The 23,541-nt window shown below is 35.9% G+C and overlaps 1 protein-coding gene across 20 annotated transcripts in view; it reads right to left on the reverse strand.

The window, feature by feature from the left end:
- RPRD2 (regulation of nuclear pre-mRNA domain containing 2) overlaps positions 1-23,541 on the reverse strand; it is a 90,639-nt gene that overhangs the window by 23,345 nt on the left and 43,753 nt on the right. For 11 of the 20 annotated variants that reach the window (XM_081487795.1, XM_081487791.1, XM_081487794.1 and 8 more), the window contains 4 exons: positions 7,971-8,071; positions 5,725-5,777; positions 5,062-5,188; positions 3,404-3,579 (listed from right to left, as the gene is read on the reverse strand). In XM_081487795.1, the coding sequence (XP_081343921.1) occupies positions 3,404-3,579; positions 5,062-5,188; positions 5,725-5,777; positions 7,971-8,071 (457 nt within the window). Of the gene's footprint in view, positions 1-3,403; positions 3,580-5,061; positions 5,189-5,724; positions 5,778-7,043; positions 7,122-7,970; positions 8,072-23,541 lie in introns of all 20 variants that reach the window. The other 9 variants (XM_081487793.1, XM_081487789.1, XM_081487792.1 and 6 more) reach the window with 1 other exon arrangement.

Here is a 23,541-nt window from a genome sequence, read left to right on the forward strand (position 1 = left end):
TAAAAATGGTAAACTGACCACTCCCATTCAGTGTCTCTCCTCCTGGAACACCTATAAAATGACTAGTCATGCAACACAAAAGTATGAATCACCCGCATACCTGAGAAAAAGGTTTCTATAAATTTTTAGAAAACAGAACTAGCTCTAAGAGTAAGAAGTGATGAGGCCTAAGAAGTGAGGGCAGAGAAAAATGAGGTTAGGAATATGCAGAAAGGGAGTTACACCTGGGAAAGATTCTGTCTTGCAGAATCCCTGAGAAGTTTTGATCCAAGAAATGATGAGTATAAAAAAGTAGAATGAACAGTGGGGTTGAAATTAGAAATTAAAAGTGTGAATACCAAACACTCAATACCAACTCCTCTGCAATCCTGATGTGGCAAGCAAGGCACTATGCCCCAGGCAAAAAAATGAGTTCTTCTCTAAAGAGTTAACAGTATCCTGGCAAAAAGACACCAGCCTTCTGACATTTAGGACTTCTCCCACCCTAACAGCCAGCTCCCTGTCTACACAGACTTTACTATACTTGGGATAAACTCAGATAATTCCTATCTATGTACAGAGAGCTTTACCAATCAATTTTTTCATACCTCATTCTTAAATATGAATAGACAAAGATATTATCTGATTTTTAGGAAAGTCTGAATCATAAAAGAGAAAAATCAAGTTAACCAGAGGAAGGAAAAAGACTCTAGATCTTCCAGGAAGCAGAAAAAAAGATCAAGGTTGATGAAACATGAAAAACATAGGACACCTAGAGGATCAATCTAGGAGGTCTAACATTTGATTAATCAGTTTCCAAGAAAGAGAAAAAGGAGATAAAGAAATTATCTCATAATTAAAGAATAACAGTCTTTAGACTGAAAAAGTCCTCCAACCAACTCATAATGAATGCAAAACCTCACCTGTAAGTACATCATTGCAAAAATGTCAGAACATCACAAAAATTATCCCTAAATGCTTCCACAGAGAAAAAAGATTCACCTACAAAGACCCTGCAAAGATTTCCTATCCACAACATTAATGACAATGGACTAATGCTTTTTAAGCTGTGAGGGAAAATGATTTTCAACCAGCCAACCTATCAGAGCAAATGTAAAAACAGAATAAAGAAATTTTAAAATAAAGAGACCCAGAAAAGTCATCCTTCACAAACTCTTCTTTTGGGAAATTAATAGAGGACATGCTCCAGCAAAACAGGAGAGAAACCCAAGAAAAGAAGACATGGAAATTGGCAAATAGAGGCCTCAGCTCACAAAAGCAGTGAAGAATAGTCCTAGGATGAGATCTAAAATAGAGCAGAACACAAGATCTGATAGGAAGGTCTCTGGGGGGAAATACAGATTTGGAATATCTGATGGGATACAGAATCTAGAGAGAGACCAAAAAAAAAAAAAAAAAGCTAAAGGCAAACAATGCAAGAAAAACAGAAATTCTAGGAAAAAACAAAAACTCTCTACTATAATCAGAGTTACTATAAGACCTTGTAGTGAAAATGTTCAGTTATGATGACTGTTTTGCTTATTAATTTTCAGCCTTTAAAGCAAAGAAGACTTAATTATAATTATAGGATGGAATGTAAGTATTATCAACCCATAAAATGTAAAAATATAGTTTAGTGATGCTGAAGAAAATAATGGGAAAGAATAGGAATGTTATTATTTTCATTTTACAAAGTGGAGAACCTAGAGTAAGTGCTCAAAAAAATAGTAAATTTAGTATTTCAAATTACAGGATAATCAACAGATTTTAAAGTTATAATGATATTGAGAGAAGAGGGTAGGGAGGTGACTATAAGCTAAATCTTCATTTGTCACATGAAGAAGTTAACAGATACTTCCTTTTTTTTATTTTTGGTCACGCCCCACAGCAGGTGGGATCTTAGTTCTTCAAACCAGGGATCAAACCCATGTCCCCTGCAGTGGAAGAATGGCATCTTAACCACTGGACTGCTGAAGTCCCAACGAATATTTTTTATATAGTATAAATCAAGAAAGAATAATGAGTACATTATTCAGAAATATAAAGGCAAATACCAGAAAAAAGAGCTAAATTAGTTAAAAGAGACTGGGTCTAAGAAGTGGGATTGGTTGGATATAAAGAACTATATACTGGGAATTCCCTGGGGGTCCAGTGGTTAGGACTCAGAGTTTTCACTCCCAAGGATGTGGGTTCAAAACCTGGATGGGGGACTAAGATCCCACAAGCTGCACAGTGTGGCCAAAAAAATAATAACAATTAAAGTACTGTATACTTTAATAGCCATGTGCGCATGCGTGCTCAGTTGTGTCTGACTCCATGACCCCATGAACTGTATGTAGCCCACCGGCTCCATTGTCTATTCTCCAGGCAAGAACACTGGAGTTGGTTGCCATTTCCTCCTCCAGGGGATCTTCTTGACCCAGGGATTGAACCCATGTCTCCTGCATTGGCAGGCAGATTCTTTACCACTAGTGCCACCTGGAAAGCCCCTCTATAACCGTATATAGTGATTAAAACTAAAAAAAAAAAAAAAAAGTACAAAACAGTTTCTTTCAGGAGCTGTTATAGACAAATGTCCAAATACCAATCCCTCTTCCAGTTGAGGTGGGGAAAAAGAGGGTACTTAACTGAGTTGATGAAATTCAGTAACAACATTTCCATGTAGTTTTCTGGGTTTTAAAAAAAAGTATACATACTTCTGCCCAATTTTATATCCTGTAACAGTAACTTGGCACATAGCCACTGAAAAACTGAGACATAAGGCTTTAGCAAAGCTTAATGGTCTTTAGCATCAGAAAGACCTAGGTCTTTTTTTTTTTTTTTTAAGATTTATTTATTTGGCTGCATCAGGTCTTAGTTGCAGCATGTAGGAATCTTCAGTTGCAGTATGGAACTCTTATTTGTAGCATGTGGGATCTAGTTCCCTGAACAGGGATCAAACCCAGACCCTCTGCACGGGGAGCATAGTCTCAACCACTGTACCACCAAGGAAGTCCTCAGAAAGACCTAGGTCTTATTCAGATGCCTTCACTTGCTAGCTATATTACTACCTTGTACAAGGTTACTAACCTTCGAAAGTAACTTCTTCATCTGTGAACTAGAGATAATAATGCTTATCCTTATAGAGTCAGTGAGTGAAGTGAAGTCACTCAGTTGTGTCCGACTCTTTGCGACCCCATGGACTGTAGCCTGCCAGGATCCTCTGTCCATGGGATTTTCCAGGCAAGAATACCGGAGTGGGTTGCCATTTCCTTTTCCTGGAGATCTTCCCAACCTTGGGATTGAACCCAGGTCTCCTGCATTGTAGGCAGATGCTTTACCATCTGAGCCACCAGGGAAGTCTTATAGAGTTTAAGTAACACCTATAAACAGTCACAGATATACAGACAGCAACTGATGTAAGACAGTATTAATCATTACTTACATTGGCCACCACTTTTACTTCTTTGTACTGTGCTTCATAGAAAATTCCAGCATTTTCCAGTGCTTCTGTTAGCGAGGGCCCATTTTTCACCTGCTTATCCAGTCCATTCACGAATTCCTCCAGCTTAGCACTTGCCTCTTCAAATTCTTTGGAGAATTTCTTCCCACCTGTCTTATCTAAAATAACAAGAGGAAGTATTGTATAATATTCTTAGTCTCACAGTTATACCTTAAAGAAGCTTCCCTAAATCACACACACAAAAATCACAAAACAGATTATTTAAACGTTTCATGTGATCCTGCTAGATTGAAGCAAGAGTGCATCATGAAGGCACTTGTAATTAAGATAAAGAAAGTTCAACTAAGTGAAAGTTTGCTGATTGCTTTACTTCACAAATTTGATGTCACACTGCTCCTTAGGAATAATGGAATGAGGCTCAATTCTATACACTTACACACCATTAAGTTTTTTTTATATATACCATTAACTTTTACACTATAGATTATAATAAGATGTATCCCTTTGAGGAAAAAACGGAGGCTCAGAAAAGTAAAGATAAAGTGACCTCTATGTGTATCATGCTTAGAAATTCTTTCCTATCTGAAGAAGATCCTTAGTAACTTGAGATTAGAAAAGTTCCATGAACTGTTTTTCAGCAACAGTGACATTACCAACTTTTACTTATTCTCCTAAGTACTTTTTGCCCAGTGATGTTGAAATATGGCCTTAGGTATGGATATAAATTTAGGCTCTGGATTTTATTAGCTGTGGAACTTGGGCAAGTTTCTTATCTCCTTATGAAGTCTCAGATTTCTTATGTACAAAGTGGAGGTTTTTAACATGCTTCTGGGTTGTTTTCAGGATTAAAGTAGATAATATATGTTTAATTTAAGGCATGGTACAAGAACAAAATAGGTGCCACAACAAATAGCTGGGTAGCTATTTACTTATTATTTCAAAAATATTTATCAAGTATTTATTTCATACCAGGTACTGGTCTAGGCACTAGGATATTGGAAGAACAAATAAGGATAATTTCTACTTTCATGAGATTCACATTCTAATAAATTAATATGATTATTATTTATAATCTACAATGTAAGGGAAAGAAAGCAAGTGACTAGACTTTATGAGGTATTACAGTGACCTTATTTATTTATTTGGGCTGTGCTGTTTGGCTTGCAGGATCTTAGTTCCCTGACCAGTGGTCGAACCCAGGCCCACAGCAGTGAAAGTGCCACATTCTAACCACTGAAATTGCCAGGGAGTTCCCTAAGTGACCTTACTGAAGAGTGAACACAAACCACATAATCATACACATGAAATATACCTGTCCATCATAGCCTGATACCTCAAGAAAGGACTAGAAGTGGGGATAAGGATAGAATATACTTATTTAAAAAATTTTTTTTAAATTTATTTTTCTCCAACTTTATGGAGATGTAAGTGGCATGTAACATTGTTTAAGGTGTACAATTTGAAGGCTAGGAATTTATTTATGAAATTGACATGCATGAAATCACCACCTGGGAAACAGGTGCCATAACAGTTCTCTATAACCTGAGGTTCTCTTAACGGAAGCAGTCAGTCTGATTACTTGAAATAACACATCTGGAAAGAGAACCTGACTTATTCTATTTAGAAGGATGTAAGATTACCTTTTAAGCACTTGAGAGTTTCTGTGCTGCACACATCCACCCTCATGGTTGACAGCTGTTTTTCTTTCAATTCTATCTGATCTTCTGAGCGCTTGTACAGCAACAGCTCTTCAATGAGGGCCTGAGACTGAACACGGACCAGGGTCATACTTCACTTATGAAATCATCCTCTTATTCTCTTTCTACACCAAAGTAAAACATGACTAAAATCTAACAAAACCATGAGAAGCAACAACCTTCATATTTCCTCATAATCAGGGATATCAACATCAATTCTTGTATCAAAACCATATTTTCAGTTATATACTTTAAAAGATCTTTTTCATGTTATTCAAAGATAATTTATGGATATAAAGTTAAGACTGAAACAAGCAAAGATCCACTTATCTCTTCTTTCAATTTGAATTAGATAGTCTTATGTTAACTTTAAGCAAATTTTAATTTAATTGTTTCATAGGAAGATGAACGCCTTCTTTGGGTTTAATACAGAATTCAGCTGGCGTACAGATAAAACTCTTGAGTTTTAGAGGGTTTCAATATGTTTAAAATATAATGGATGCATAATTCAATGAAAAGAAATCTTACAGGATGAACTATACAAAAAACTATAACACAAAAGGGTTGGATAACACTTTGGCACATGGGACATATTCTGTAACTTACTCGAAATTCAGCAACTATCTTAGACTTGAGAGCAGCTTTTGGATTCGTGGATGCTGTTGAATTAAACAGAAGGTTATTTAAGAATATAGACACAAAATGTTGACTAATTACTTAGGAAAATTTCCAGCTTTATAGTTGAGGGTATACTCTCTGAATATATGTCAAACATGCACATTTAAATCCTAGTATAACTCTTAGAACATAGTGCAGATATGTAAATTGAAAACTCCCAAGCATGGTCAGTATAAAAATATGTACTATTTAGATAGGTCTAACCTACTTACCTCCAACATACCCTGTAAGTCTGAAGTCCTAGAATTACTGACTTGGAGATACATGCAGTATCTTTCTGCCTATTCTGACTGAGTGTAAGAGGATCTTAACACCTCAAATTAAGAGTGTCCAGGAGCAGGACATCCAATTAATCCTGATCACTGGCTGAAGAAAATTTACTTCCAAGTATCAACTCTATTCCTATGTATTTAGTTTTGGATTTCTTTTTTCTGCTGACTCAATTCAAAGCAAAAACAGGCAGGAAGTTCTAAGTACAATACTACTGTGGTTGAACTTTGGCTGAAATGATGACTCTTGCTGTTCCTAAGCATGCAACTTATGACCAAAAGGATGTGAAAGGACTCCCTTAATCATGATGAATATCACATGCTTGCTGGAGCAAAACCATCCCAAGTGTCTTGTTTCACCTCCCAATTCTGTCTTTTACCTTGTTCCCTCCACACCTTCAAGTCTTTCTCAATATTCCTCAGTTTGGCCCACAGCAGCCTATCACATGCAGTATTCCACTCCCGTGATCTCATGCTGGGTAAACATGATAAACACAGCAGGAGCTCCTGTTAAGAGAATGGCTTCTGGCCAGGATTTGAGGCCCATGTCTAATCTGGTAGAGTATCTCCCCAAATCTGAAGGATTTCATGGCTCCCACAGAAATGCTTCTTAATGCCTAGTCTCCTCTTCAGCTCTGTTGTTTAATGCCAGCTGCCTCTAACTTCATATAGCTTTGAACCTTAAAGTTACCCTGGGCACTATCACGTACTTTTTTCTTCTTCCAATCCCCCAACTACTCTTGAATCTTCACACATTTAAACCCTTTTTCTGCATTTCCTTTGTTTAAAAGTAGTTTTATTTTTTTTAAAGAAGTAACTCCATGATGGCTTGGTTAGTGTAAGTCACTGGGAGCCTCCCAGGCCTGGAAAACACAGGCTTGCCCATGGTTTATGCCAGGTACGATGTCAAATGGTCTACATTTTCTTCTGCTCCAAAAAGAGGAGGTAATTTATATTAGTTGAGATTTTGTTCCTTACTTTGTGATTTCTTCCACTGCTTATTCGGTTGTTTGTTCAGATTTTCTTTCAGCTGCTTCTGAGTTTTGAAAGTGGTACCTGGAAAACATTTCAGTTTTGCAATCTGGCGTTATGGGAAGCTGTTCTGTCTGTCCACTTCAGTGTCAAAGGTGAAAAAAGGCAATCCGAGACTGTGTGTTGTTTCTTTCTTTCCTTTTCTTTTATTTTTATAAAAAGATAAAAACACCCACCAGATCTAAGAAGCTGTCAAATAAACATGATTTCTGTATCAAAGAAATAACTAATTTGGAGAACAGGGTAGGAAGTTTAAAAACACTAGGTAACTCATTCAAATGAAGAATTTAACAGCTTCTTAGAAGATGCTATTTTTAAAGCAAATTTCTAGTCAAATTACAGTCATGGTATCAGGTATCACCAACTTCTACTCAATGACTTTAGTACATGAATCTAATACATAGAAACTAAATACTTTAAAAAACACCTGTACAAAACTTACTGCAAATCTAAACCAAAAGAGACTGAAGAATACCAATACATGCTTAATGTATCAAATAACTTAGTGAAAACGGAAACCTTGCCTAAAAATTCTCCCAAAAGTAAGAGGACAGGGCAGTAATTATTAAACACAAAAGATGAATAGTTTAAAGCATTCAAAGTAAAACAAATGTAGAAAAATAATTAATGACCATCACTTAATATGCTTGCCTTTTTTTAGTCAAAGAAACCAAAATTCAACTCTCTCCAAATCATTCCACTTAAATTTTAATGCAAACAGATTTGTACAGTTATTTAATTTTAAACAAATAGGGCCAGATCCCAAACTTTGTCTTCCATTAATAAGCAAAAGGACTAGATCTGTAAAATACATATAATTTTAAAAACTGAATAATGACTCAATCTTTCTTTTTGGAGAGAACGGATACTTACTCAAAGCTTCTCTTAATGCCATAATCATTTCTTCTGGGTATACATTTCTATCTTCCCAGATTTTAAAGATTCGTTCTACAGATTTAGAGACAGATGGATCCCTGAGAAGAAAGAAAAAGTGAGACATAAAAATGTTAAACTTGTGTCTCAAACTAGAAATCTGAAAATAAAGTTGTCAACAAAATTCTTTTCGAGGGACTTACCTCATGGTCTAGTGGTTAAAAATCCACCTGCCAATGCAGGGGAAAGTGAAACTGAAAGTCCCTCAGTCATATCTGACTCTTTCTGACCCCATGGACTATACAGTCCATGGAATTCTCCAGGCCAGAATACTGAAGTCGGTAGTCTTTCCCTTCTCCAAGGGATCTTCCCAACCCAGGGATCAAACCCAGGTATCCCACACTGCAGGCAGATTCTTTACCAGCTGAGCCACCAGGGAAGCCCAATGCAGGGGAACAGGGTTCCATTTCTGGTCTGGGAACGAAGATCCCACATGCTGTGGGGCATCTAAGCCCACATGCCCTAGAGCCCTGCTCCGCAACAAGAGAAGTCACTGCAAGGAGCAGGCCACATACCACTTCTAGAGTAGCTCTCACCCACAGCAACTAGAGAAAGATAGTGCACAGCAATGAAGACCCTGTGCACCGCAACGAACACTTAGCACAGCCAAAAATAAATAAATAAAAATTAATTAAAAAATTATTTTCCAAATGTCTTTTCATGTTTAAAACATTTTTTTCTGGTGTCTAGGGCTAAAATCTTAAAAAGTCTTGTTCAACACTTTATTGGTAACATAAATGAGGTTATGGATGACATTGAACTTTAATACTGGTTGATAAGTTTCATGAGTACCTTATATTTCTACTTCTGTATACATTCATGAGCATACTTATAATCAAAGTTTAAGTTTCCATCCATCACCATACAGCTGACTCCCTTTATCCATTTCATACTTTACCACCCTCTCACGCTGGTAACCACTACTTGGTCCTCTGTATCTATGTCTGTGTGTTTGGTTATTTATTTTTATTTTTAATTTTTAAAACACATTCTATATATGAGTGAAAACATAAGGTACCTCTTTCTTTACCTGACTTATTTCACTTAGCAGAATATCCTCAAGGTCCATTTGTGTTATCACAAATGGCAAGATTTCATCTTTTTTTAAATGGTTAAGTGGTGCTCCATTTTGTGTGTGTGTGTGTATATGTATCTGTATATATCACATTTTTGTTCATCCATTCAACCATCAATGGATACTTCTTATGTTTTCATATCTTAGCTATTGTACATAATGCTGTGATGGACATAGGGGTGCATAAATCTTTTCCAATCAGTACTTTTGTATTCTTGGTGTAAATACTCAGACCATACGGTAGTTTTATTCTTAATTTTTTGAGGAATCTCCATACTGTTTTCCACAGTGGCTGCATGGATTTACACTCCCACCAGCAGTGTATGAGGATTCCATTTTTTTCAAATCCTCTCAAACACTTGTTATTTCATGCCTTTTTGAAAACAAGTCATTCTAATGGGCATGAGGTGACATCTCACTGTGGTTTTATTTCCCTAACAATTAGTAATGTTCAACATCATCTGCCTATTGGTCATTTGTATGTCTTCTCTGGAAAAAATGTCCATTCAGCTCCTCTGCTCATTTTTTAAAGCAAGTTATTGGTTTTTCTGTTGTTGAGTCGTATGAGTTGTTTTGGATATTAACCCCTTATCAGATATTTGATTTGCAGATCTCTTCTCCCAGTCAGTAGGCTATGTTTCTGTTTTATTGATGATTTTCCTTGTTGTACAGAAACTTTTTAGTTTGATGTAGTCCCATCTGTTTATTTTTCCTTTTGTATTGCTTGCCTGAGGAGACATATCCAGAAAAATAATGTTAAGACCAATGTCAGTGTGTACAGCCTATGTTTTCTTCTAGGAGTTTTATGGTTTCAGATCTTACAATAACTCTTTAATTCATTTTGAGTTAATTTTTGTGTACAGTATGAGTCCAGTGGCCTAATTTAGCTTTTTTTTTTTATGTTGCTCTTGTTTCTTACCCCATCATTTACTGAAGAGACTAGCCTTTCCCCATTGTATATTCTTTGCTTCTCTGTTGTAAATTAGTTGTACATAAATGCATACATTTCTGGGCTTTCAATTCTGTTTCACTGATCAATGTATCTGTTTTTCTGTCAATACCATGCTGTTTTTTGTTATTGTGGCTTTGTAGTATCATTTGATATCAGGGTGTGTGATGTCTATAGTTTTGTGTTCTTTTTCCTCAGTATTGCTTTGGCTATTCAGGTTCTTTTGTGGTTTCATATAAATTTTAGAATTTCTTTTCTATTTTGGTGGAAAACATCCTTCGGATTTTGATAGAGATTGCACTGAACCCACAGATTGCTTTAGGTAATATGAACACTTGACAATGTTATTTCTTTCAATCCATGAGCTTGAAATATCTTTCCATTTATCTGTGTCTTCTTCAATTATTTTCAACAATGTCTTATAGTTTTCAGTGTACATATCTTTTACCTCCTTGATTAAATTTATCCTAGGTATTTCATTCTTTTTTGTTGCGATTCTAAATGGAATTGCTTTTTCTCTTAATTTGCTTTTCTGCTATCTCATTGTTAACACAGAAGTGAAATTGATTTTTGTATATTGACTCTGTATACTGAAACTTAACTGTATTTGCTTATTGTTTCCAATAGGCTTTTGGTGAAGTTTTTAGAATTTTCTCTATATAAAATTATGGCTTCCCTGGTGGCTCAGCAGTAAAGAATCTGCCTGCAATGCAGGAGACACAGGTTCAATTCCTGGGAAATTCCAAGGACAGAGGAACCTAGTGGAATACAGTCCATAGGATCACTAAAGAACTGGACATGACTAAGTGACTAAACAACAACTATATAAAATCATGTCATCCACAAATAGTGACAGTTATACTTCTTTTCCAATACCTTTTCTTTCTTTTTCCTGCCTAATTGCTCTGGTTAGAATTTCCAATACTATGTTGAGTAAGAATAGCAAGAGTATACATTGTTGCTTTGTTCCTATTCTTAGAAGGACAGCTTTCAGTTTGTCACCACTGAGTATTATTTTAGTTGTGGATTTGTCATATACTGCCTATATTATGTTGAAGGATGTTCTTTCTGTACCCACTTTATTGAGAGTTTTTATAACTGGGTGTTGAATTTTGTCAAATGCTTTTTCTGCCTCTATTAAGATGATCGTGTTTTTTAATTCTCCTTTTTGTTAATGTGATTATCATGCCGATTTACAGAAGAACCACCCTTGCATCCTGCGAATATATCACACTGGATCATGGTGTTATGATTCTTTTGATTTGGCTTCCTAATATATTTTTCTTTCTTTAAGAAAAATTGAAGTAGAATTGATTTATAATGTTGCTTTGATTTCTGGTATAAAGCAGTGTAATTTGGTTATACATACACACATATATATTCTTTTTCCTATTTTCCATTATACGTTATTACAAGGTATCGAATATAGTTTCCTGTGCTATACAGTAGGACCTTGTTGTTTATACATTTTATATATAGCAGAGTCTATCTGTTAATCCCAACCTTCTTATTTATCCATTCCTTTTCCCCCTTTGGTAACCATAAATTTGTTTTCTATACCTGTGAATCTATTTTTATTTTTTAAATAAATTCATTGTATCATTTATAACACATATCTTCTTTATCCATTCATCTGTTGATGGACACTTAGGTGGCTTCCATGTCTTGGCTATGGTAAACAGTGCTGCTATGAACACTGGGGAATATGTATCTTTTAATTTTTAAGGAACTTCCGTACTGTTCGCCATAGTGGCTGCACAATTTACAGCTCCACTAACACTATAGGAGGGTTCCTTTTTCTCCACACCTTCTCCAGCATTTATTATTTGTAGACTTTTTGATGATGACCAGTTCAGTGTGAGGGGATTCTTCACTATAGTTTTGACTTGCATTTCTCTAATACAGTGATGTCGAGTATCTTTTCAGGTGCCTGTTAGCCATCTGGATGTTGGCCTTGGAGAAAACACAATTTTAAGTCTTCTGTCCATTTTTTGATTGTTTTTTTTTTTTAATTGAGCTGAATGAGCTATTCGTATATTTTGGAAAATAAACCCTTGTCAGTCACATTACTTGCAAATACTTTCTCCTAGTCCATAGGTTGTCTTTTCATTTTGTTTACGGTTTCCTTTGCTGTGCAAAAGCTTCTGAGTTTAATTAGGTCCCATTTGTTTAGTTTTGCTTTTATTTTCTTTTGCCTTGGGATACTGACTAAAGAAAACATTTATGTCAGAGAATGTTTTGTCTGTTTTCTTAAAGTTTTATGGTGTCAAGTCTTCCTCTCTAAGCCATTTTAATGTCTGTTTTTGGGGGGGCGCTGCACAGGGTTAGTAGTTGTGGCACACGGGGTTAGTTGCCCTGTGGTATGTGCAATCTTCTTGGACCAGAGATCGAAGAACCTGTGTCACCTGCATCGGCAAATGGATTCTTAAATTAACCACTGGACTACCAGGGAAGCCCAGTAATCATTTTTTAAATGTATAACTCATTGGCATTCGTTATATCCACAATGTTGTACAATCACCACCCCTATTTCCAAAAATTTTTATTGCCCTAAACAAACTCTGTACCCATTAAACAATTAACTCCCTATTACTCCTTCCCTTCAACTCCTGACAACTTCTAATCTACTTTCTGTCTCCATGGATTTACCTAATCAAGACATTTTATAAAAATGGAATCATACAATTTGTTCTTTTGTGCTTAGCTTATGTCAGCATGTTTTCAAGGTTCATTCATGATACTATGTATCAGATATGATACTATGTATCAATCATTTTTCTTAAAAATTATGGTAAAACAAACATAAAATTTACCATCTTAACCACTTTAAGAGTATAGCTCAGTAATATTATGTACATTTACACTGCCATGCAATCAACCTCTAGAACTCTTCATCCTGAAAAACTGAAGTTCTATATCCATTAAATAAGATCTCCCTATTTTCACTACAAACCACAACTGTACCTTCTGTTTCTATGAATTTGACCACTGCAGTTATTTCATATAAGCAGAATCATACAATAGTTGTGCTTTTATGATTGGTTTCACTCCACATAATGTTTTGTAAGAGTCATCTATGTTGTAGCATGTGTCAGAACTGTTTCCTTTTTAAGGTTAAATGATACTCCGTTTTATATATATACCATACTTTTATCTGTTAATCTGAAAATCAGGCTGGTTCCTTCTTTTGGTTATTGTAAATAGTGCTATTAGAACATGGGTGTACAAATATCCATTTGATTTCCTGCTTTCATTTCTTTTTTTGTATATAATCAGGAATAGATTTGCTGGATCATATAGTAATGCTATGTTTAACTTTTTGAAGAACTATCAAACTTTTTCCATAGCAGCTGCACCATTTATACATTCCTACAGAAGTGTAGAAGTTTTTCCCATCCTCTCTAACACTTGTTATTCTCTAGTTTTGTTTTTAAATTACAGTCATTCTAGTAGGTGTGAACTCTTTGGCTGCTTTTAAAATCTTTTTTGGTAATTTCATTACAATGGATGACTAGGTGTAACTTTTTAAAAATTTATCCTGCTTAGTGTATGTTGTGCTTCCTATCATTTGAAGATTCATGTTTTACTTTGTTGTTTCTGTTGGTTTTTTTTAAATCACTTTCAGAGCATTCTCAGCCATTACCTCTCCAAAAGAACGCAGAAGCTCTCTCCTGGATTCTCATTTGATTTTAATTAGGCCTCTCATTCTAATCTCCATTTCGCCACTTCCTTCTCTCTACTACTACTACTACTACTAAGTCGCTTCAGTTGTGTCCGACTCTGTGCGACCCCATAGACAGCAGCCCACCAGGCTCCGCGGTCTGTGGGATTCTCTAGGCAAGAACACTGGAGTGGGTTGCCATTTCCTTCTCTCTACTGCTACATTCTAACTTCTTCAGAACTATTCTTTAGCTTAATCTTTTTCCTTTCTAGAATTCCTACTGGTTCTTTTGTCCAAGTATTTTATCCATTGTTCGTTTTATTCCATTTAATCTTCTTTTAGCATCTTTTATGATTGTCTTAAATGCCCTGTCTGATAATTCAAATACCTGAAGCTCTGTGAAGGAATCTAAATCTGCTGCTTCTCCTTGCGGTGCTTTGTTTCCCAATGTACTTAGCAACCTTTGACTGTCAGTACATATTTTTTTGTTTGATCTATGAGATTCTTGGTGAACTAAGTAGGAAATGTGTTCCTTAAGAGCAAACCTATACTGGAAGCCAAGGGTATTTATGACTCACCACCTCTTTATTCCCTCTCCACAGCTCAGGTCATGTGGTATTAGCAAGATACGCATACTAATTAATGTCAGCTCTGCCATTCTAATATGTCCACTGTTGCTGGTTCGGCTTACATTTTGTCAAGAATGTGATTGCTTTATAAAAAAAGGACCCTTTAGAATAGATGGCTGGCCCTTCAGCCAGAAGTCATCATAATTATCTGTTAATGTCTGTTTGCAGAGGTTGTAACATTTATTGTTGCTTCTTCAGCACCTACAAAGTGTTTGCTAAATAGTAAATGAACGAATGACAACTAGACTTTGTCATTTTCAAACCCAACTATTCATTATGAAGTCCCAACAGCTATTCACCAAAATCCTCAAGTAAAATACAATGGAGAAATAGCAATTGCTAGAAAATCACATAAATAAGACTAGGGTAAAATATAGTAAACACAGCACAAGATAGGGAAACTAGACATTTTAGTTCTGGTTTTAGTAAAAAAAATCTTTGGGGAACTAGGTTTCTTCATTGTAAACTGATTTTTACTAGATAATTTGTTAGGTTTAAAATTCTTGGCTAGATTTATTTTTCATTTATATGAACACAGAACTCTCAAACTCCCACAATATAACCATCTCTTGAATTTCCAAATTCAACTAAAATAAAAAAAAAAAAACAAAATCCAAGATAGCAGTTTTACTTACCTTGTTAACTCTAGACCTCTATTTCAGCCATTACTGATTACAACCTCAATTTCTACAGAATATACAATTACTGCCATGTACACATCATAAAATAATTAAATATAAACTTTGCTGTTTGACTTGTAAGTAACAAAAAATTGACTTTTTTGCAGAATTGCTAGGATGCTGAATAGATGCTTTGTATACTAGCAACCCCTGCCTCGGACCACTTTTAAAACAAAAAAGTATTAGTAAATTATTTCAAAGCACAAAACTGATGAAGAGTGTAAGAAGAGGTGCCCAGGTATCAGAGTTAAAATAAACAGAATTAGGAAATTTCCTGGCAGTCCAGTGGTTAGGACTCCAAGGGCCCGGGGTTCAAGCCCTGGTTGGGGAACTGGGATCTCACAAGCCATGTGGCCAAAACCCAATGACAACAAACATGAACAACACAAAAACAAACAAACAATCAGAACCAAACAGCATAATCTTGTGCCTCACTCAGGGGAATATCTTTTCTTTATCAATATCTTATTTCTGGAACATCATCACAGTAATGTGCTGTATCTTGCAGCTTCTTAATAAATATTTGCCAACTGACCAAACAGAAGACCAAATAATGGGGTCAACTCAAGGAGCAAGTATAGTCAATACTTAATCAGAATCCACCTTCCAATCTAGGGAACTTGGGTGCGATGCCTGGTCAGGAAACTAAGATCCTACACGCTTGCAGGGCAATTAAGCCCACACACAGCAACAAGAGAAGCCCATGAGCCACAACTATTGAGCCCTTGCTCTGCAACAAGAAGCCTACACACGCCGTGACAAACATACACAGCAGCTAAAGAAAAATAAATAAAAACGTACTGCCCTGTATAGCCTAAAATAACCCCCATTTATAAAAATGTATCTTTTTTATTTGCCTATAACATGTTTTCCCTAGTGTGTCACTTGTCTTTAATTTTAGGATGTCTTCTATAATGCAGTTTAATTTTGATGTAATTAAATTTATACTTTTCTTTAGTATCTGTTCTTTGTGTCTTAAGAGCTTTCTAAACTAACCCTTACAGTCAGGAAAATATTCGTTTTCTTTAACATTTTAAAGTTTTGTTTTATATATTAAAGTAATTCATTTGGAATATGCTTTTGTGTGCGGTATTGGGAAACATTTAACATTTAATTTTATTTCTTCCACACAGAAAGCCCATGTCCCAGAATCACTTATTGAAGAATACATCTTTCCCCCAATGAACCGCAATGCGACTTCTACCATTTACAGAGGTCCCATATAGGGCTGCCATCTATGAGGTCACACAGAGTCAGACACGACTGAAGCAACTTAGCAGCAGCAGCAGCATATAGGTATGGGTCCATCCTTGGGCTCTCTGTTTTGTTCCTTAAATCTATTTATCTATCCTTGTATTACTATCATCCTCTTTTAATTACTGTACCAAATAATAATTATTTTTTCCCTATATCAGATTTTTTATTGAGAATAATTTCACTTTTTTATTCATTACTTTGTCAAAAATACAGGTCATGAGATTATAGGCAGAGCTATTTCAGCCATCCCATCACCCTCCACACACAATATCATTAAAAACATGTATTAGAAACTAAACCAAATAATAACTCTTGATATTTCATAGGTTAAGTCCTACTTGGTATTTTTTTCTTTTTAGTTTATTTATTTTGGTTGCACTGGGTCTTCACTGCTGCTTGCGGGCTTTGCCTGGCTGCAGTGAGAGGGGGCTACTCTTTGCTGAGGTGCTCAGGCTTCTCAGTGAGCTCGCTTCTCTAGCTGTGGAGAACAGGCTCTAGGCACATAGGCTTCAGCAACTGTGGTTCATGGGCTTAGAGCACTGGCTCAGTAGTTAAAGCACAAAGGATTTAGATGCTCCGAGGGATGTGGAGCATCCTGGACCAGGGGTTGGACCTGTGTCCCCTGCACTGGCAGGTGGATTCTTATCCACTGTACCACACCAGGGAAGTCCCCTACTTGCTTTTTATTAACAGTCCTGGCTACTCCTAAGACAATGACTCCTCTATATGAATTTTACAATCAGTATAACAAATTTCTTAAAATGTCCTATTGGGAACTTGATTAAAGTGTACTATATTTATATGCTGATTTTTATCTTTTTGAAAGTTTATAGTTTTCTCCATAAAGGTCTCAACACTCTTTCATTTTAGGTATCTAGAGCTTTTATGTTACTGTTAATAATATCTTTTTATTATAACTGGTTATTTCTGACATACTGAAATGCTGATTCCTGTATGTTGATTTGTATTCAGCAAACTCACCAAACCCTCAAAAATCTGTCAGTTCTCTTGGACTGCCTATGAAGATGATCGCAAAGTCTCTATATCTTTCTACCCTATATGATTCTCTGGAAAACATTTTATAGTTCTTCAACAACTACAAGTCAGAATTTGCAAATTAAACAAAAATATAGTAAATACCATTCATATAAACACTGATTTAAAGTTATAAATGATATTTTGTTGAAACCAAATTGCAAAGCAAATATGATACTGAATATATACATTGTTTTAAACTTTTCAAGACCATAATACCATTACCACTCTGTTATTTCACCATTTTTCTCCATTTGAACTACTATGAATTTTTTTCTTTAGTGTATGCTGAAATGATTAGTGCCTTCAACTGATACAATTATTTATATTAAAGTCACCTTTAACCTTTCCTCATTAGCCTCTGATAAAGGAACACTGTCTTATACCAAAATAAAAACACACGATAGAGCCACTGAAAATAACTCACAGAACTGCTAATAAGGTAATCATACGGATGATATTCAATATGCTTAGACAATCCAATGACGCTTTCAACTATATCCATGGACCCACCAATGAATAACTAGCCCTATATCTAAGAAACAAAGCTTTATAGCACTCCATGGTATTTCCAACCATGCATCAAGCTAACCAACCACCTATGAAGTGACAAGCATTGTGCTGGGAGCAGAAGCTCGAAGTCTGGGAGAGTGACAAAAAGCAAGTGTATCAATTATAAAGCGCTGTGTTAGGGGCTATGACAAAAGAAGCGGTAGGTATAATGATAGCAAAGAAGAACTGCTTAATCCAGACTGGGGAAGAGAAGTCAGAAGGGTGGGGTAGGGGATGGGAGCGAGGATCAGCAGGGAAGGGACATACATGTATCTATGGCTGATTCAGGTTGATATACGGCAGGGGCCAACACAATATTGTGGAGCAATTATCCCTCAATTAAAAATAAATGCATTTAAACTTTAAAAAACATTAAAATTTGAAAAACAAGTTAGGAAGGGAAAATTTCTTGAGGATACTAGATCTATAAGGAAGGTGAAAGGATAGAATAAATAAAACCTTACAGAAATGATACCTAATTGGGAATATTGTACTGCTCTATGACTGACTACACAATTTGTTCTACCAGGCTGCCAATTCAATTTTCAAAGGGAACCAACCTCTTAAATTCATTTACTTAAAACTGTAATTTGAAAAATGTTTAGTCCAAATAAATCTTATATTTCAGAAAAGCTGCATATAATATATAATTACATATGATATATATTAACAGATACTTAAAAAGTGAATACCCATGTAATCACAACCCAGGTCAAGAAATAATACACTACTGGCTACCTAGAGGAACTGAGTGGGTCCCTTCAAGATCACAATCCCTTCCATCTACCTGGGATGGTAGACTTTTATGATACCTATTTCCTTAATTTTGTTTTAATATACAGGTAAGTATAAACAAGGCTGTATATTGTCACCCTGCTTATTTAACTTACATACAGAGCACATCATGCGAAATGCTGGACTGGATGAAGCACAAGCTGGAATCAAGACTGCTGGGAGAAATATCAATAACCTCAGATATGCAGATGATACCACCCTTATGGCAGAAAGTGAAGAAGAACTAAAGAGCCTCTTGATGAAAGTGAAAGAGGAGAGTGAAAAGTTGGCTTAAAACTCAACATTCAGAAAACTAAGATCATGGCATCCAGTCCCATCACTGCATGGCAAACAGATGGGGAAACAAGGGAAAGCAGCGAGACTTTATTTTTCTGGGCTCCAAAATCACTGCAGATGGTGACTGCAGCCATGAAATTAAAAGACTTTTGCTCCTTGGAAGAAAAGTTATGACCAACCTAGGCAGCATATTAAAAAGTAGAGACATTACTTTGCCAACAAAAGTCCATCTACTCAAAGCTATGGTTTTTCCAGAAGTCATGTGTGGATGTGAGAGTTGGACTATAGAGAAAGCTGAGCACCGAAGAATTGATGCTTTTGAACTGTGGTGCTGGAGAAGACTCTTGAGAGTCCTCTGGACTGCAAGGAGATCCAACCTAAAGGTTCCTTTAGTCCATCCTAAAGGAAATGAGTCCTGAATATTCATTGGAAGGACTGATGCTGAAGCTGAAACTCCAATACTTTGGCCACCTGATGTGAAGAACTGACTCACTGGAAAAGACCCTGATGCTGGGAAAGATCGAAGGCAGGAGGAGAAGGGGATGACAGAGGATGAGATGGTTGGATAGCATCACCGCCTCAATGGACATGAGTTTGAGCAAGCTCCGGGAGTTGGTGACGGACAGGGAAGCCTGATGTGCTGTGGTCCATGGGGTCACAAAGAGTCAGACATGACTGAGAGACTGAACTGACTGACTGAAGTATAAACAAGTTTATTTTTCTGCCAAACTTGAACTTTATATAAATGGATTCATACTATGTATACAGAAATATTCCTTTGTACTTCCAACCAGTATTTTGTGAGATTCATTTATATCATTGCATATAACTGAAATTCATTAATTTTCTTTGCTGTTTGATATTCCAGTATGCCACAATTCATTCACCTTACTGTAAAAAGTGTTTCCAATTTTTTTTTTAAATTAGGGTTTTCACTTTATTCTTCTGCTGGACTGTGTGGTTTGCAGGATCTTAGTTCTCCAACCAGGGACTGAACCTGGGCCCCCTTGCAGTGGAAGCATGGAGTCCTAACCACTGAACTGCCAGGGAACTCCCCCAAATTTTTACTACTGTAGACAAAGTTGGTATAAAAATTCCCTTCCACTGATCTTGCTGCAAATATGTAAGTTTCTCAGGGTTTGTAAAAGCTTAGGGTTGGAACTACAAGGTCACAGGGTATATATAACAAACTTAAAAAAAAAAATGAGGTTGTTTTATACCAATCAACCCTCAAACCAACAGTATAAGAGAGCTTCCACTGTGCCACAATTTTGCTAATGTTTGTACTGGTGGACTTAGAAGATTTATCCTCATCTGGTACATATGTGTGCTAGCTATTGCTTTATTGCCTCTAAGCTCCAATATGCCCTTCCTTGTACTGGGGCCAGACACTGAAAACTCTATTTTCCATTGGTTCAGAGTTGGACTCTGCCAACAGAGAGCCCTGGACTGACACTGAGAGGCTGGAAGAAGCAGTAGGGATTCCTCTTTCAGGGCTATTATTTTCAAGTGGATCAGCACAGAGGCACCCTGGCAGGCTTTCAGCACAGCTCTTGTAGTTCAGTGGTGACTGCTCTCTGACCTGTTTCTAAACTACTAGTGACGGGTAGCATGTTCTTACAGCCATCTACTCTTCCTGAGATCTGAATCTCAGCTTGGGGTGGGTTAGGGTGGGGGTAGTTATTTACTTTTCCCTCAGGTTCAGAAGTAGTAGCTGCTTTTAGCACATACTATTCCATATCACCTTAAGAATTATTTTATTCTTTCTAGTAGTTAGCTACCTTTTACCTACTCAACGGTCCTTTTCTCCCCTCCAAAGTTAAGCTTCTTAAAATTTAATTTATTTTGGCTACACCTTGTGGCATGTGGGATCTTACTTTCCTGACCACAGATTGAACCTGTGCCCTGTGCATTGGAAGCGTGGACTCTTAACCATTGGACTGCCAGAAAAGCCCCTTAATGATTCGTTATATTAAATTTTCCCTGTTTAAATTACTGGTATGTGATTTCTCTCTCCTGATCAGGACTTAACGTATATGATATGTAATGATATATTTCAGCAATTCTAGGGCTACATGACATGTGATATCAGAACAGACTGAATGCAAAAGGAGGTAAGAAAATACAGCTGTCTGCTATTAAGCCAGATACTAAAGAGATCTGCAAGAATGCAAAACACTATTAAAACTATAAGTTTTGGTTATTAATATTAATATTTATTGTTTTAAAAGTCATTAATAAATATTCAAACAATTTCTGGCTTGATTTCTAATATAAGTGCCAGGTAAAACTAAAATCTTCAATATATTATCTTTCTTATTATTTACAATTTTTTATATATTCTGGATATAAATCTTTTGTTGACTGCAGAATATTTTCTCCCACTCTGCAGCTTGTCTTTTCCCTCTTTATAGTGTCTTTTGATTAAATGGTAGGTCTTCATTTTAATGTAGCTGAATTTGTCAATCTTATGAGGTAAGGTCATGAGATATTCTCCTATATTGTCTCCAAAAGATTTGTAGTTCTTTCATATTTGTGTTTAATATCCAATTGATTTTTGTGTATGATGTGCATAGGATCTAATCTTTCCTGTATGGCAATCTGCCCCAGCAATATTATGAAAAAGTTCTTTTTCACACAGAGACCAAGTATACATATATACTGGTCTGTTCCTAGACTTTGTATTATGTTCTACTAGTTTCTTTGGTTATCTCTGGGCAAATATCATTCTGCTTTATTTATCATAGCTTTATAAATAGTCTTGAAACCTGGTAGAGCCTGTCTTCCCACCTTGTAACTCTTCAAGAGTTTCTTGGCTTTTTCTTTGTTGGGGAAGAAAGGAGCGAGCTCTCTGCACTTCCATACAAAATTCAAAATCAACTTGTACTTAAGCTGCCCCCACTGCAAGCTGAGCTAACTCCACTGCAGCAGTCATCACATTACTGGTCCATACCTATTCATGCTGTGTCCAGGCTACACAGTGTGTTATTTGTTGTCTAAATCTCAGATCATTAACAGTGCGAAGTGCTTAGTAAATACACAACATATGTTCCAGGAATGAATAACTGTACAAAAGCAAATAAATAAATTTGTAAAATGGGGGGAAACTATTAAAATCTTAATTAAAATTGCATTGGACTTATAAATCAGTTTGGGAAGAAATGATATCATTAAATATAGAGTCTTCTCTATCCACGAATTATTTGTTTCAGTTTTCCATACCGTTTCTCAATTATGTTTTATAATTTTTTCAATAGCGATCTTATATGTCTTTTGTTAAGATTTCTAAATATAGCTGATTCTCGTTAATTGCAGATTTTGTGTTAGTTCTCAGATGTGTTTTGTTTGGCTAGCAATAAATTTTTTAGAATACGAGTTAGTTTCACACATTTAAAATTTGGGAAACTTCATATAGGGATCTAGATTTTGACCTAGCTTAAAAATGACAAAGTTTTTTGGAAGATCTGACAACACATGTTAACACTTAAGTTATGTTTCTTTACAGCCATAGGCTAGAGCTGAGTAGCTGCTGTCCCTTTTAGATGGATTTTTCCTTACAATCAACCCATTTCACTCACGTAGGTTATCTGCCTGGAATTTCTAAAAATTTGCCCCTCCTAAATTAAAGTGATTAAAATGATAGCCTTAAATTAAGAGAAATGAATTTGCAAAAGGGCAGAAATGAGTCTAAAGTGTAACTGTGAACAGAAATTTAAAAGGGGGTTAATGGTGGTTAGGATGTGGCTGTTTATAGAATACTAAAGCTCATATCCTAATATCCTCTCGTTTATCATATACTTTACCTCAGATGGTAAAGAATCTGCCTGCAATGCAGGAGACTTGGGTTTGACCCCTGGATCTGGAAGATCCCCTGGAGAAGGGAATGGCTACCAACTCCAGTATTTGTGTCTGGAGAATTCCATGGACAGAGGAGCCTGGAAGGCCACAGTCCATGGGGGTGCAAAGAGTTAGACACGACTGTGTGACTAACATCATATTACAATTAATTTCTTTATAAGTGAGAATATATTCTGTTTCACTCATAACAGTCTTCTATTTCTGATTCTATTACTGTTTTAAAATATATACAAATAAATGACAGGGGAGCTCTGACTTCAATGTTCTTATAAATAATCATCTTGGATATTTTATCCTTCTACATTAAATACGATTGAGATTCTGACTGAGATTACAATGAATTTATAGTCTACATTTTGGGAAAGAATAACAATACCGGATCTTTCCCTTCAAAATTATATATCTATCACTTCATTTACACATATTTTCTTTAATATCCTTTAGTAAAGTTCAAAAATTCTTCTTTGTAAAAGCTTTACATACTTATGTTATTTTTGTGTAAGGTGTCCTTTACTTGGGGGACAGGAGGCATTACTTTTTGTTGCAAAAAGAATCTTTTCTCCCTAATTACATTTTTTAAAAAATAATCACAATTTAACCATTTGTTTCCAACTTCAATAAATTCTGCAATGTACATCCTTTGAAGACAATCTTTGCATTTCTGATTTTTTTCTTCAAGATAGATTTCTATGAGTGACCTTCCTGGGTCAAAGAGGATGGAGAGTTTAAAGGCTCTCAATTCCT

The sequence above is a fragment of the Giraffa tippelskirchi genome, chromosome 5 (genome assembly GCF_054371585.1).
Source record: "Giraffa tippelskirchi isolate mGirTip1 chromosome 5, T2T-mGirTip1v1.2.pri, whole genome shotgun sequence".
Lineage (NCBI taxonomy): Eukaryota > Metazoa > Chordata > Mammalia > Artiodactyla > Giraffidae > Giraffa > Giraffa tippelskirchi.